Here is a 15,262-nt window from a genome sequence, read left to right on the forward strand (position 1 = left end):
CCAAGTGCCTAGGAAGACACTAAGGTGTATGATTAATAGAGAGCACAAACACGCTGTCTTACACTTCCTAAAGCTTAGCTGTACTATTGTATAGTCTCCCCTGTGGAATGTTATTATTCCTATTTCTGATGTTGCTGCTGTTGTCATTGAATAGCCAAAATCTGCATAGTAGTGGGGTGACAGGAAGGGGAAAACAAAGAAAATATTTGTTATTAAGGTGGGGGGGTGGGGGGACAGGTGCAGGAAACAAAACAAAGTATATAATACAATTGGGTAAATAATTCCACAGAAAAATCATTATTCCAACACTTCAGCTGGATCTTCCTCTCCAGTATTGCCTCCTTTTTATGAAACAATTCTGTGTTTGTGTCTCCCATACACAGAATAAAATGCTGGGCAACAAAAATTCCTGTGAATTTCCTGAGCACAATATTTATTCTTATTGCTTCATTTTCTATTCATGAATTCTATTTTGCAGCCCTACACAAAAGCAATTACCATTTGCCTCTTCTCTATGTAGCTCACTTTGAACACACAGATTTTCTTAAAGCTGGAGGACCTGGCAGAGGAAGATCCAGGAAGACACTGACCATTCTCTGCCCCTCACCTGGCAGCATGATACAGCAGCCATGCCAAATTATGGCCGTGTTTTGGGATTCCTCTGCTGGGTGTCAGTGAACAGACTGGGGGGGAATTTGAGTGGGGAGAGAGGCCTTGGAGGTTAGGCAGAGAGAGTGGAAGATGTTAATGGGAGGAAGAGGGGAAGGAAAGAGGAATTTAATATTGGAAGAGTGTCTAGCAGTGATGCTGGAGAATGGCACAGTCTGGTCTAGCTGCGACATGAAGCTGAGCTCTGCCAGGCTGTTTTGGGGAGGAACTGGGGTATGGGAATAAGAACAAGAGAAAAGATTAGATGAGGAAAGACCAGGTTAGATGCTGATAGAAGATTGTAGGATTGTAGATCTGATCAGAGAAGAGCATGTCAAAAAGGATATGAAGACACGAGAGCACAGCTTTTCTACAGTGCATGAAAGGCGTGTTACTCCCAAATCATAGTGTTTTTCTACAGGTAGCAAATGTTAGAAAATCCCCATGTAAATTGTAAGTCATGTTCTCTTTCTCTACTGCTTGTCCAAACAAAAGGTGTCAGGCAGCTGCTGCTGCCTGCTAGTTTAGAAACTGAGGCTATTTTATACACAGGAATGTTCCAAGCTTGCTGATGTGTCGTTGAAGTGTAACCACAAATCCACATGAAATTACATAAAATACGTATAATAAGTGCATTTAGAGCCTAAAATCAATTGCTATAGGGTCAGGAAATGTCAAAATTAATGGGCTATGTATATTGTGTTGTCCTTTCAGGGCTTTCCCTCCATCCCAAAATACTTTTTTTCAGGGCAGATAAAGGGCCTGCTTTAGACGTGAATCAGGACTGTAGGGTGATGTGGTCATTGTCACTAAACATGGAGGATGGGATGGAGGAGTGTGGAAGAGAAGGGAGGTATTCTGAAAGGACCAATACGACCTTCAGATTCATTCTGACAATCTGTTCCTAAAATTTTGAGATGGGCTACTAATTGTATGTTCCTGTTTTTTGGGTATCCTGATTTGAGAACCAGCTGCCCCATTTGCTGTTGAAGATAAGTCAAAGTTAGCTGTACTTTGAATATGAAGACTGTGTAATGATCAATACTCTGAAAGATCTGTGCTTCACACCAAACACCTATACTTAATGAAGTCTTCAATGTTTCAGGTATTATCAGAGGAATATATGCCTCACCTCAGGGGCATTCATCAGATACTGCATCGATGAGCTCCACAGGGAAAAGAAAAATTATAAAGAGCCTTTGAAGGAATCAGTCATTCAGGATTCAGAACAGAGTTTTTATAGTTCTAACAGTAAATAAGGCATAAATTCATGCATTGCAAGGCAAGGATTAAAAGAAAGATTAAATAACTTATGGTTCAGTGAGCACTGTTTATTCTGTGCAGGGTTTGGGGCAGGGCTCTAGTGGAAAAATAGCATCCAGACACAAAATTAAAGACTGACTAAATGTACATGGGCAACTGGGATTTATGCAGTGTCTAAGGACACATATCATGATATTACATACTTCATTCTTCAATGTAAGATTCTGTGTTGTTTGAAGTTGAGTATAATTAATCATTCATGAGGAAGGGAAATACAGCTGTGTATAAGAGGAGCATGAAGATGTACATCTTTCCTTCTTACTGAAAGGAAGATGTACATCTGAATGAACTGACGCTTTCTGCCGGGCAGTCTGCACCTCTGTACTGTACCTGCTGAAAAACATTCTAGAGACACCTGAGTTTAGTCTCCTGCACATAGGGCTCTTGCCTCTGGACTTTGCCAGGGGTACAGCTTTGCATACTTTATTTTTGGTTTTTACCTGTGTGGGATATATATGAATAATATTTTGTAGCTTTTTTCTGTAGCCATGATTGTATAGCAACTAGGCAAGAAAAGGTTTACAAGTAAAGGTAATATACTTTATTAGAACAAGTGTTGTAGTTAGAAAAAGATGAGGTGACTTTGAAGTACTGAAAAGACTGCAGAATTGACTTACTGATATACAGGCTTTGGAGTCTGATATGTGGTATCCTGACCCCACCTTCAATTTTGTATGTGTTTTATATCTCCATAATCATGACGGTTTAGGGTAAATTTCCTAAACTATAAAAACATTAGTGGATGGGATAGAAATACATTTCAAATGAAGATAGGTATAAAAAATGGAGTCATTGTGCTGGTCTGACCTATAATTTTTATTACTTTTGGAGCAGAATAGAAATAGACCATTCCTGAAGTTCTCTTATTTTCCGTGAAGACATTGATGCATTTCACTCTGCTGCCATGAGAAATCTTCTGCTAGCCAGCCTCTGCTTAACACAGTGAGCAACATACACCTGGGAGCAGCAGACTCTGAAACTTTCTCAAAATTTCCTGTCTTGTTTAGATTGCAGAGCCAAAGGTTCAACAAAGGTCTTGCTTCTCAAAGCCTTTCCAATGCAAAAGTGCAGACCTCTTTGTAAAGCTTCTGCTTTCACAGGAAATTTTGCATTTTCAGATAACAGATCGCAAATGGCCTAATGAAATAATTCATAACCTTTCATTTTTTTCAGGCAGAAATACCATGCCAGCACTCAGAAGAACAAAGCATCTACTTTGTGTCTCACACTGACTGCCAAGCAGATTTCAGTGGGACATCCAGAATGTTTTACCAATATTTTAATTGAAGAGGATAGAGTGAGTTAAAAATGAGGCCACGCATTTTTGTCTTACGTTCTCTTCTATTTTCTTTCTTTCTTTCCTTCAGAAGTTAGTAGGCGAGAGTTATTGTGAGAGGTCAGTGAACCCTGAACAGCTGAACTTGTCTTATGACAATATCTGGATTTGGCAAAAATCTTTGTTTAGTAACATTCTCCCTCTTTATGTTATTTTTCAGTGTACAGTAGTGATGTGAGGCCAGTTATTTTTTCTGGGTACAAGGTGAAGTTCAGAGTCAAGATGTAGCCTGTGCTGAATGAACAAACTCTGAAATTAGAAATCAGTGCTAGCTGGGCTTTTTACTGCTAGGTTCATGCTTTAATCCTTAACAAATCTGCCCTTTAGTTCCCATCCATGTCAGAGGATGAGTTATAAATAGATATTTCTTCAGTATTGTTATTCTTCTTGCAAATGGGTATTTCAGTACAAGGCAGATGCCACAGATTATTTTATATTCCTAATGCATGTATCTCTAGGAGAGCCACACCTCAGTGCTGATGCTGGCTGCATGGATTATGCATTCTCAGGAGACCAACATGTTTAGAATGTATTCTTTTGCACTTTGCCCTGTCGTCTCATATTTTGCTATGATAGAAGCACTGGCAAATGAAAGGCTTGTTATTGATTTCTGTGGAGATGTTAATAATTTCTGTGTTACTCTACATTGGAGTGGCAGTAACTGACGTACAAAATTTGACATCTTAATTATTCCGTGATGGAAAAGAGGGACACTTACCTGAGACACAGGAGCCTATTACCTCTGGATCTGTGGATTCAAAGCAGCCTTAGGTCACAAGTGAAATGAGTGAGGCTGTCTCAGTATAGTCTTTCTGGATGTTTGTTTGCATCTCAAAGGCACTAGATGTCTTCAATGTCTGGAGCAGATGGAAGCAGAAATCCTGAAACAAAAAAAAAGGATTTTATTTTCAGTATTTCTAGTCAAGCTGAAATTGCAAGTACTAGAAGCCTCAGGAGATGAGAACCCTCCAGAGCTATTGCATCAAAATATGCAGCCCAAATGTTGTTGTTTATTCAATCAAAAAGAGAGGTCCAAGAGTTTTGGTGTTTGCCCATTGGTCCCATTCAGTAGGCACAGCTTCAGTTCCCAGCAGCTGCAGCTTTATGCAGAGTTCCTGTGAGCTGGAAATCTCAAGTGAGTGAACAAGGACACACATGCACCATAGGTCATTTGCAGATATTTAACAGTGAGCCCCAAAAATCTGATCCGTAGCCACTGACGGTATCACCATCATTACAACAGCAAATGCAGATCCTTTAGTGACAGATAAATATCAGGCTGTTGCTGTCTTTGTTTCCAGCTGAATGTAATCATCATCCACAACCTTTAGCATAGGGGAGACGCTCTTCAAGACTGCTATTTCCCAAATAACCATCCAGCTGACTTTACACCACGGAGCTAAAGGTCTCTTTAAAAATTATATATTGGGTGTTTCTGACTACAGGATTAGATGACCACCTCAAAAGTATTATATATGCATCATTATTCTGTTAAAATTCATATTCCCAGTCCAGTCACACACAACCCCACAATAAGGCATCAGCATTTCAAAAGCTATCTGAGGCTGAACAATAGAGTAAATGGCAAGAAAAGAAAATTTGATTTCTGCCTCAGTGAAAGAAAAGATCTAATATGAAAGAACAATTGTGTGAAGTTTTAAGGCTTGATTGATTGGGCATCATCCAAAATTTACTTCAGTGGCTTAACTGTTACTAATATTGAGTTACCCAATGCCCTAGAAGGCAACAAAAAATTGTGTTCTGTAGTCTAATCCAGTACCCTCTTGTCCTCCAGAGCTCGGCCAGGGTTTGTCTGGGCACTGTGCACTTCAGAGGAGCAGCAGTTTGATGTTTGCTTCTGTGGCTCCTTAACAGCTTCCAGTGCTGGTCTGCATCTCTCTGTTGGCAATGGTAACAATGGAGAAGGACTGAGATGAAAAGGAATCAGAAAAGGGGAATTGGGAAAAGAAGTTTGAATTGTAGTCCAGGATCTTTCAGCATGCTCAGCTGCACAACAGTGCAAACCTGAGGAAGGAAACTAATTAGGATTCATTTAAAAAGAGGAGAAAAAACCTTGCGAAGACCCAAGTTACATCACAATGGCCAAAGTGAAACCTTGCTGGCTAATGTAGCCTTAATTCATTTTATTTTGCAGAGACAGCAAGCTGACCATGTTGCTCCGAGAGTCCTTGGGGAATATGAACTGCCGCACCACGATGATTGCTCACATTTCAGCCGCCGCGGGCAACTACGCTGAGACGCTCTCCACCATCCAGATTGCCTCAAGGGTCCTCAGGATGAAGAAAAAGAAAACTAAGGTAAAACCATATGTAACTCCCTTCTTATAATGATGGAGGAAGGAGGAAGAAGGGTCCTTAACTGGGTAAAGCAGCATGTAACCAAATCAGTAATCAGTTCCAAAGTGTATGGGATGTATGTACCCAGTCCTAGGCAAGTGTCAGAGTGCAATATCAGAGGGGTAAATGCTTCAGCTTCAGAGACACGGGAGTAAGTTCAGACACATCTGTTGTAGCAGGTTTGTAAGCTGACCTTGTTTAATAATATAGCTGTCAGGGAGCATTTATTTTCTGTCATACTCTTAGTGCTAATGAAATAATAAGGAGTGAAACTGCTGTAGAGTTAAAGAAAATTGGGATAAATTAAGAATTAGGTTCTCTATGATTCTCAGAGAGAGTAAAAGCAAAATAAAGGCAGAACTATTGTGTCTAAGGCCAGCATCGACCACCTTTTTATTCCTATTGCTTCTAAATATGGGTGATAGATTTTCCAAGTAGAGTGAAGATGGACTATATCAATTTTCATGTTAGAGAGTTCTGGTTGCTTCTGTGCAACTCATGGTGTGAATTGGGCAGAATGAGTGAATTTTATGCATTTAATTTTAATTGGCAGACTGATAAAAGCTTTTTTTGCCAATTGATTGAAGAGAGACAAATGAAGGGTTCAGTCCACACACCATCAGAGCATTGTGTCTCCAGAGACCTCTGAGTGCACATTATACAATTCCACACACTGGTAGTATGGGGTCATATGTAATCAGTTTTCTTGTTCCTCTTCAAATACACAAATGTGCGCACATGCACGAAATCAGCGAAGCCTTTGCCAAATACCTGATTTCTTTGGCCACGCTCAGTTAAGGGAGGTATCTTAATCCATATTTTTAGTACTTTTTTTTTTAAGTGTTGTGATTGTGAGTGGGACTCAGATCTGGGGCTTTGGGTTCTCCATTGAACATAGCTATGGGTTTGCACCAGGGCTGTGGATAAGCAGCTTCTGAGCTTTGTGCCTTAGTTTAGAGATTTCCCAGTTCAAATGTGATCATGGATTTTTTGTGTATGCAGTTTGTGCAAGGAGCAGCTTGCAATGCTGAAATGTCATAGACTCTCTCTCTCCCTCTCTCTGTCTCTATCTCATGTTACAGTACACATCAAGTTCTTCTGGAGGAGAGAGCTCTTGTGAGGAGGGCCGGATGCGGAGGCCAACCCAGCTGAGGCCTTTCCATTCTAGAAACACTGTGGACCCAGACTTCCCTATTTTGCATTTATCAAGTGATCCTGATTATTCATCCAGCAGTGAGCAGTCGTGTGACACGGTGATTTACGTTGGCCCCAATGGCACTGCACTTTCTGACAAGGAATTGACAGATAATGAGGGTCCCCCTGACTTCGTTCCCATAGTTCCTGCTCTGCAAAAGACCAAAAATGAGGGCAGGTTGGAGGAAGTTAGTGAATCAGGGCCCAGCACATCTGAAAGAGACTGCCTGAAGTGCAACACCTTTGCAGAGCTCCAGGAGAGACTGGATTGCATAGATGGCAGTGAAGAGACCGACAAATTTCCCTTTGAAGAGATGCCTGCTCAATTTAGCTCAGACCAGATGTCTAAGTGTGCTGTCTCAAGCCAGCTGGCAGAGCTTAGCCACTTACCAGAGTCAGATAAGGAAGATACAATGCCAGAATGTCAGCATCCTGATAGAGAAGCCAAGGAAAATACAAATACAACACCCAGCAAAACTAGGAGGAATCACTCCCCTGTTCCTTCTGGAGCTCTTACCAATCTTTCAACTCCTTCATCTCCCAGGAGTGTAACAGGCAGCTCTAGTAAAGAGCTTAACTCTTGTCAGTTAGCACACAGCACCAGTTTGCAGAGCAGCAGAGAAGGGCTCAACACCTCTGGATTTGTGGAAGGCAAACCTCGGCCAATGGGCTCACCCCGGCTTGGCATTGCAAGCCTCTCAAAGACATCTGAGTATAAGCCACCAACTTCTCCTTCCCAGAGGTGCAAGGTCTACACACAGAAAGGAGTGCTGCCCAGCTCCACTCCCCCACCAGCTCCCCTGAGTAAGGATGCTGCCATGACATCTACTGAATCTTTATTACAGCCAGAAATCCGGACCCCACCTGTAGGCATGAGCCCTCAGATTATGAAAAAGTCAGTGTCGTCCAACAATGGGGATTTTGAAGAGACCGTTCTCAATGAAGATGAGCAACAAAACATTTCTCCAGAATCCAAGAAAGAGATTCTGAGCACAACCATGGTGACTGTGCAGCAGCCATTGGAGCTGAACGGAGAGGATGAGCTTGTGTTCACCCTCGTGGAAGAGCTGACCATTAGTGGTGTCCTTGACAATGGGCGCCCGACCAGTATCATCAGTTTTAACAGTGACTGCTCCGTGCAGGCTTTGGCCTCTGGCTCTAGGCCAGTCAGTATTATCAGCAGTATCTCTGAAGATCTTGAGTGTTACTCCAATGCAGCTCCTGTGTCTGAAGTCAGCATCACACAGTTCCTTCCTCTTCCAAAGCTGAGTCTGGATGACAAACCCCAAGATGATGGCAGCAGGCGCTCATCCATCAGCTCGTGGCTGAGTGAAATGAGCACGGGCAGTGATGGTGAACAGTCGTGCCACAGCTTCATAGCCCAGGCGTGCTATGGGCATGGGGAAGCTATGGCAGAACCTCCCGTCTCCGAGTTTGCAAGCACCATACAAAGCGCCAGCATGATTTGTGTAAGTGACAAACAGAAGTCAGTGACTGACAACATGCTTATAATGTCGGAAATGGGGGAGGAAGCTTTCGGCAAAGTGCCACCCATCAAAGGCTGTAAAATATCAGCTCTAGGCAAAACAACTGTCACAATCAAAAACACAGCAAGTCTCAGCAGCTGTGAGGGCTACATCCCAATGAAGACGAACATTACTGTGTATCCATGTATTGCTGTTAATTCCTTCAAAGCTCAAGACACTGATGATGCTGTACCGGCTGTAACTGCAGACCCAAAGGCTGTTCATACCCATGATGGGAAAGAATCCATTGCTAAGAAGGTTATCAAATTTGAAGACCCTTGGTTAAAGAGAGAAGACGATGTTAAAAAGGACAGCTCTGGGAGCAGTGATGGGCCAAGACCTGATACAGTGGTGGTTTCAGCTAAGCCTGAGCACAGCACAAAACAGTCCTCTGTGGACAGGTTTAGCACCAGCAGTGGGGACACCTCTAATTCCCCAGGATCTGACAGTCTAAAAAGGATTGTGGATGGGTGTGAGGTGGCAGCATCCAGCTCTGCAACCCACAGCCCTGTTCATTCCAGTGATGGCTTGAAGAATTGCAGCCTCCCTCGAGGCCTCCCAAAGGCAAGCAAGGTGGAGGAATCTGACAGTCATCTCCATCCTACTTTTACTGACAGCAGTGGAGTCAGTTCTCCTGCCCTCTCCCAGTTTTCTAAGGCTAGTCTTGACAAGAAAATGGCCTCTCCCAAACACTGCATACTCACTCGTCCCAAAGGGACCCCTCCTCTGCCACCTGTGAGAAAGTCAAGTTTGGATCAGAAGAACAGAGCCAGCCCCCAGCACAGTGCAGCCAACAGCACCACGAGCAGTCCCTCCAGCCAGCCTGTGTCCTTCCTGGCTAGCTTCCCTGAGGAGCAGAATGCCAAACTAAAAGGCCCCGGCATAGATAGCAGCATCAACAACAGCAGCAGCAAGCTCTTCAGTGCCAAGCTGGAGCAGCTCGCCAGCAGGACCAACTCCCTAGGGAGGTCCACAGGAAGCCACTATGAGTGTTTGTCACTGGAAAGAGCAGAAAGTCTGTCCTCTGTGAGCTCCAAAATGAGCCCTGGCAGAGACACCACCATGCCTAGGGCTGGGAGGAGCCTCAGCCGCAGTGCCATGTCCTCACCCACCAACTCGGGCCTCTCCCAGTCTGCAGGCGCCTCCCCAAAAGCCAGCCAGTCAAAGATCTCTGCTGTCAGCAAGCTCCTGCTGGCAAGTCCCAAGGCCCGCAGCCTCTCTGCCTCTGCCACCAAAACGCTCAGCTTCTCCACCAAGTCTCTGCCTCAGTCTGTGGGGCAGAGCTCCAGTTTGCCCCCAAGTGGGAAGAACATGTCCTGGTCAATGCAGTCCCTCAGCAGAAGCCGGGGCTCCAGCCTTGCTTCCAAATTGCCCCTTCGAGCTGTCAATGGGCGGATTTCAGAGCTGCTCCAAGGGAGCACCAGTGCCAGAGGCGTTCAGCTGCCGGGAAGCCTGGAGACAGATGAGCGCGGGGGCCTTCCCGGAGATGAGAAGCCAGCTGCTCCCATGCTGCCTTCACCCTACAGCAAGATCACCCCTCCTCGGAAACCGCACCGCTGCAGCAGTGGCCACGGCAGCGACAACAGCAGCGTCCTGAGCGGGGAGCTGCCCCCTGCCATGGGGAAAACAGCCCTCTTCTACCACAGCGGGGGCAGCAGTGGCTACGAGAGCATGATGAGGGACAGCGAGGCGACGGGGAGCGCCTCCTCAGCGCAGGACTCCATGAGCGAGAACAGCAGCTCTGCCAGCGGCAGATGCCGCAGCCTGAAAACCCCAAAGAAACGACTGAATGCAGGTAAGCTTGTGGTGGTGGGAAAGAAGGACACAGACCAAAGCAGAGTAGTAGTCAGGGGTAGGCTGGTCCTAAGGGCTACTTAAATACCAGTTCCATCTCTTAGCTGAGAAGCAAGGGCATGGTAAGTATCCGAGGCTCTGCCTTTTTTCCTTTTAGAACATTCACTAATCCTGTGTGGTTGTATTGCCTTTGCAGTGGAGTCTCCTCCTGACCTCCTGCACTTCGGTTTACTTCAAATGAACAAAAACTGGTTAGTTTTGCCAGTGACAGCCACATTCAAGTATTTATTTATACAAATATACTTCTGATTTGATTCCAGAAAGGTGCCTTAATGTGCGTGTTTCACCAGCCCAAGACCAGAGTCTTGCTGAATGGCTGTATCTCTTGTGAGCCTGCTTCTGCTCCTTGTGTGCTCTGGATGCCCAAAGGTGCAAGATTCCCTACATGTGAAACCATTGTTGAGTTCCTTCTCCCCACATAGGAGACGGAACAAAAATGTGTCCATGCCCCTTGAAAGATGTTGTCCTGTACCTGAGACTCTTGCCTTTTGAGTTGTGGCTTCTTTTCCCAAATTTATTGATAATAAATAATTTGTAATATTAAGAACAATATATGGGAACTACTGCACTGAAGCACTTTCAAATCTGAAACTTTTTGCAATCATGGAATGGATTGGGAAGACTTTGTTCAGACATAATCCCCAGTAGCTTCACACTACACCAGGACTTTTTAATTAGATAGCAAGAGCCTCCTGGGTCATATCAAGAGTCTGTGCAGGTACCTCTTTCCACTAGAGCAACTTTCATAAAGTTGCAGAGCAGGGATGGGGACCATTCATGAGCTGGTCAGCTCACATTTTTCCCTGGGTGCTATTTTTCCAACCCGTAGTGCAAGTCCTGACTAATCTACCTCTGAAAAAAATTCAGGTTGACATTGGACCTGATGGCACAGGTGGAATATCAGTAGCTACTTATTCTACAGTAGCTGGGTCTTTCTAAAATGTGTTCTTCTCATAACGTTCCTAATTCACCAGCCATTCCACTTGCTGTGATACTCCCCTCTGGAATTCATTTCCAATGAACAGAATAATGCATAACTCTCCCTTTCTTTATGCTCTTGACTGTAGTAGCAGAAAGAACATGTGCAACACAGATGTGAATGCAATAGATACTGCTATTAAAACAGCATCCATAAATGCAGAGATGATTATACCTGTTCAGAGGATGCATCTGAAAGTGATCATTCTACATAATGCAAGCCCAGAAAAAATGACTGAATATTATTTCTGAAGTTAACTTTGCATCTTCTTGGAAAATCTCTTTTCCTAGCCCTTCATTTAAATGTTAATAAATTGATTTTCCTCTTTCTGAGGATCTCTGCCTCTAAAAACCCCTTTCAAATATGAACTGTTTAATAATAACTTGTAAGGAAGAAAAGGATGATTTCTATCTTGTGAAAAAGGAAAACAAAGCTGACCACAGAGATGGCATTTGTGGGTGTAAACTGACAACTTGATTGTGTCTTGTGGAGAAGCTGCCAATCTAATATGGACTTTTTCCACAGGTCATTTAGATGGAAAAGTTTATCAATTTCTGTGAAAAAAACAGGCAGCTGTGCAGATGAGGGAACCGATTACATACTAGAGAATGTCCTCCTTACTCCCCCAAGGGAGATATTTTACAAACGAAACTCTGAGAAAACTTCAGGGAGAGCCTCTGGATTCTTTAGACTCCAGAGTTCATCCCCAAACTGAATCACTAGAGGACCAATATTTGTTTACTCTGATGCTCACAAAACTGCTTGTTTCATTTCACTTCTCTCTGCTTTGATAGCACATTGGAGGCTGGACAAAGCTGGAAATACGAGTGACAAAAGCATTGTCTTTGTGGTGTTCTAATTACTGACAAGCTTCATGTGTGTGTTGTATTTTATACCAGGGTTGTATTTTGGCCTTTGACAACCCCTGTGCAGGACTAAACATTGTGTAAGTAGTCATGAAAAGGGAGTTGTGAAGGAGAGATCTGTTTGAGACTCAGGTTTAAGATTGTTCTTGTAGCAGTCTGGAGGACACACCAGGAAAGAAGAGGCCTTGAGCCTGCCTGGTAGAACATTGACACTGGTTTGTCATACAGTGCAGGTATGCAAAATTATCAAGTGATGAGGTAAGTATGAACCTTTCATTAGCAGGGAACATGAGGAGTCCTAGCTTTGCTGCTTTTTTACTGCTGTGTAACATTTAACCCGTCTTTTTCCCTAAATACACCTTTTTTTGGCTGGCCAAGAAATGAATCTCTTTATTCTAATTGCTGTCGTGAAGTGGTTCCTCTCTCCTTAGTCAGCAACATTGCAATTATCTGCCTGATAGTGGACATGAATCTCTGGGGTGGAGGGTTCCTGTCTGTGTCCTTGGAAATTGCCTGCCCCAGTGGACTCAGCATAGCCTGGCACACTGACCTCCCTTAAAGTAATTTACAGAGTTTCTCTCTTAATTCAGCATGTCACCTGATGTGGAGAGACTCTCAGTGTATCATCTCTGATACTTTACTTTTGAAAGTGATTCCCTATGTCAGCAAATAATTCCTGTATTGTTTGGAATCACTTGTGTGTAAGTGCAACCAGGGGTTTTATGGAAATTAAAAACTCAATCTTTACCACCATCCCTATTTCTAGCAGAAAACCACTGCCCAGAAATTAATCAGGCTTCACTTTCATATAACCCAGCTCCTGTTTGCATTGGTCTGGCAGCAGTAAAATCATAATTCTGTTTTGATGTGTTTGATAATAGTATAATTTTTCACATGTCAGCAGATTTATGATGGCATAAAACCAAGATTATTACTTCAATGCAGGAGGACATGAAGGAGGAGTTAAGGTATAAGGGAGAATAGAGCTGTTTGCAAATGTATTTTTATTGTATAATGAAAAAATGAGAAGTTTTGTAATCTTTCATCCTCTGTAGCATCTCCTTTCTTATAGTGTGAGTGTTATCTCTTAAGGAACACTTTTAAATGAAAAAGCTAGGACACAAAGGTTCTGAGATCTTAAAAGACAGATATTATTTTAATACAAAGTGTCAAGAGCATTGGACCTTTCCTGATTTGCGGTCACAGATCCACTGTGCTGTAATGGATATGGCACTATAGATATGCTCATTTCAGGTCAGGCAACCTTGTCCACTTTATTTATGATTATTATTAACAGAAATGCTAGCTGTCAGACACGATCAACATGAATCAGCCCAAGGCCCCTGTAAAAGGAGCTATAAAGAGTCTTTAAGAGAATCACCAGAAGATCTCACAATTACTTTTGAAGTTCTGACACATTGGAGAGACATCATTTTTCCTTGAGATTAAGATCTTGTCTTTCAGTGCTCTTAAGTGCATTATTTGTATGTGTATGTGCTTCTGCCCTGAATGTCATACATGAAGCATCAGACCTACCCTGACAGCTTTTGAAGGATAAAGCTAGTTCATATCCTTCACTGTTAGCCTTAGGTTAATTTTTGGGCTCTGCCTAGGTACCTGTACAGTTCACAGACAGTGCAATACAAAATTGTGTATGTACAAAATTAGAAGAAAATAGTAATAAAAAAAATTCCTTTTGCATCCTGGTACCTAATGAAAAATCGTGCATTCGTCATGAAGCAGATAAGCCTCTCCCCTGCTAACCTATGCATTTAATAAATATTCCCATTTTTCTAATATCTAACATCGGTTCTGTAACATCATGTCAGCATATATTGGCCCAAAGTGACTGTGACAGAAACAAAGCTATTTAGCCCTGATCTATGGTTGTACATTTCAAAGCTTTGTATTGCTTCTCTTTAATCCACACTGCGGTGTAAGTATTATTCCAGACCCCATTTTAAGATGGAGAAATGAAGGTAGAGAGTGTTACTGACTTGCCTAATGCCCTCAGTCAAGTGAGAGCCATATCCAGGGTTGAATTACAGGCACCCTCGACTCCTAACCTCAACCACAACTGACTTTGCCATACATCCTCCTCTGCCCTTGCTGAGCAATGGAAAACAGAGTTCCATTTGCTATTTTCTTTTTGTGGCAGGCCCTTCTTCCTTCTTCCTCTGCAATCACCTGTACAACTACGCTGTACTTTGATTTCTTTGCTCACTCCATTAGCCCTTCCCTGTGAGAAACAATTGGCATCTCAGCCATATTTCTGTCTCTGGCTCCAGCCCCCTCTCTCTTGGGTAAGCAGCGCTGTCTTGAGCAGGGCACTGAAGTGTTAGGGCATAGTTTGTACAGTTAAAAGTTGCAGCAGTTATTTATTATTTTTTAACTCCTCAGAAATTCCAAGTGTGGTGGCCCAGTGCCGATCCATGGAAAGGCAGTGATAAGGGTACTTTTATAGTACATAGTCCTGTATGTGATCAGGAAGTGCATTCTGGTTGAACTTTAGTCTTACCAAAGCTCTATTTGTATCCCAGGGGTGCAACAGATATGAGAGGGAGGCAGGCAGGGCAGCAAATTAGGGCTTGCAAGATCTGTGTTTTATTCTCTGGTGTGCTGCTGGTTCACTGTATCACCTTGGGCAACTCATGTAATTTCTGTGTTCTCTTGTTACCAGCTCATAAAAGTAGATAATGCCGATACAAAAAAAAATGTAATAGCAAGGTCCTTGGATCAAAAGTGTTATCTACCTCCCTTTTGCTCTTCTGGTTTGATTTTTAGCATCTTTTCCTGAGTTTAATTTGCATGTATGTGGGCATTGCTTTAAAATAATTCTCAATGCAAAACATGACGGGATGATTTCAGAGATGGAACTTTGGTGTTAACTCTGGATCTCGCCCACTGTGATGTAATAGCAAAGGAAGAGTCCAGGCTTAATAAGGTTTATCCAGTAAAGCCAAGTCCTGTTTGTGTTTTCATGTTACATGCATAAATGTGTTGTTTCCAGATTTTTCTGCCCTCTCCTACATATATTTACAGGTTCCTGTCCCTTACAGTGTTTCAGTAGTCTCTGTAAGGAAACTTACTTCTCTGGGAACAACAGAACAGGAAAGGTTCTGAGATCATTCGTCATAAACAAGGCATTTTATGGAGATTACACTGATCTTCCTGGAGCA

General features: G+C 43.0%; 1 protein-coding gene across 1 annotated transcript in view; it reads left to right on the forward strand.

The window, feature by feature from the left end:
• KIF26B (kinesin family member 26B) overlaps nucleotides 1-15,262 on the forward strand; it is a 279,374-nt gene that overhangs the window by 246,888 nt on the left and 17,224 nt on the right. The window contains exons 11-12 of the mRNA XM_030944701.1: nucleotides 5,463-5,625; nucleotides 6,747-10,179. Of these exons, the coding sequence (XP_030800561.1) occupies nucleotides 5,463-5,625; nucleotides 6,747-10,179 (3,596 nt within the window). The remainder of the gene's footprint in view (nucleotides 1-5,462; nucleotides 5,626-6,746; nucleotides 10,180-15,262) is intronic.

This window comes from Camarhynchus parvulus, chromosome 3, assembly GCF_901933205.1.
Source record: "Camarhynchus parvulus chromosome 3, STF_HiC, whole genome shotgun sequence".
Taxonomy (NCBI): Eukaryota; Metazoa; Chordata; class Aves; order Passeriformes; family Thraupidae; genus Camarhynchus; species Camarhynchus parvulus.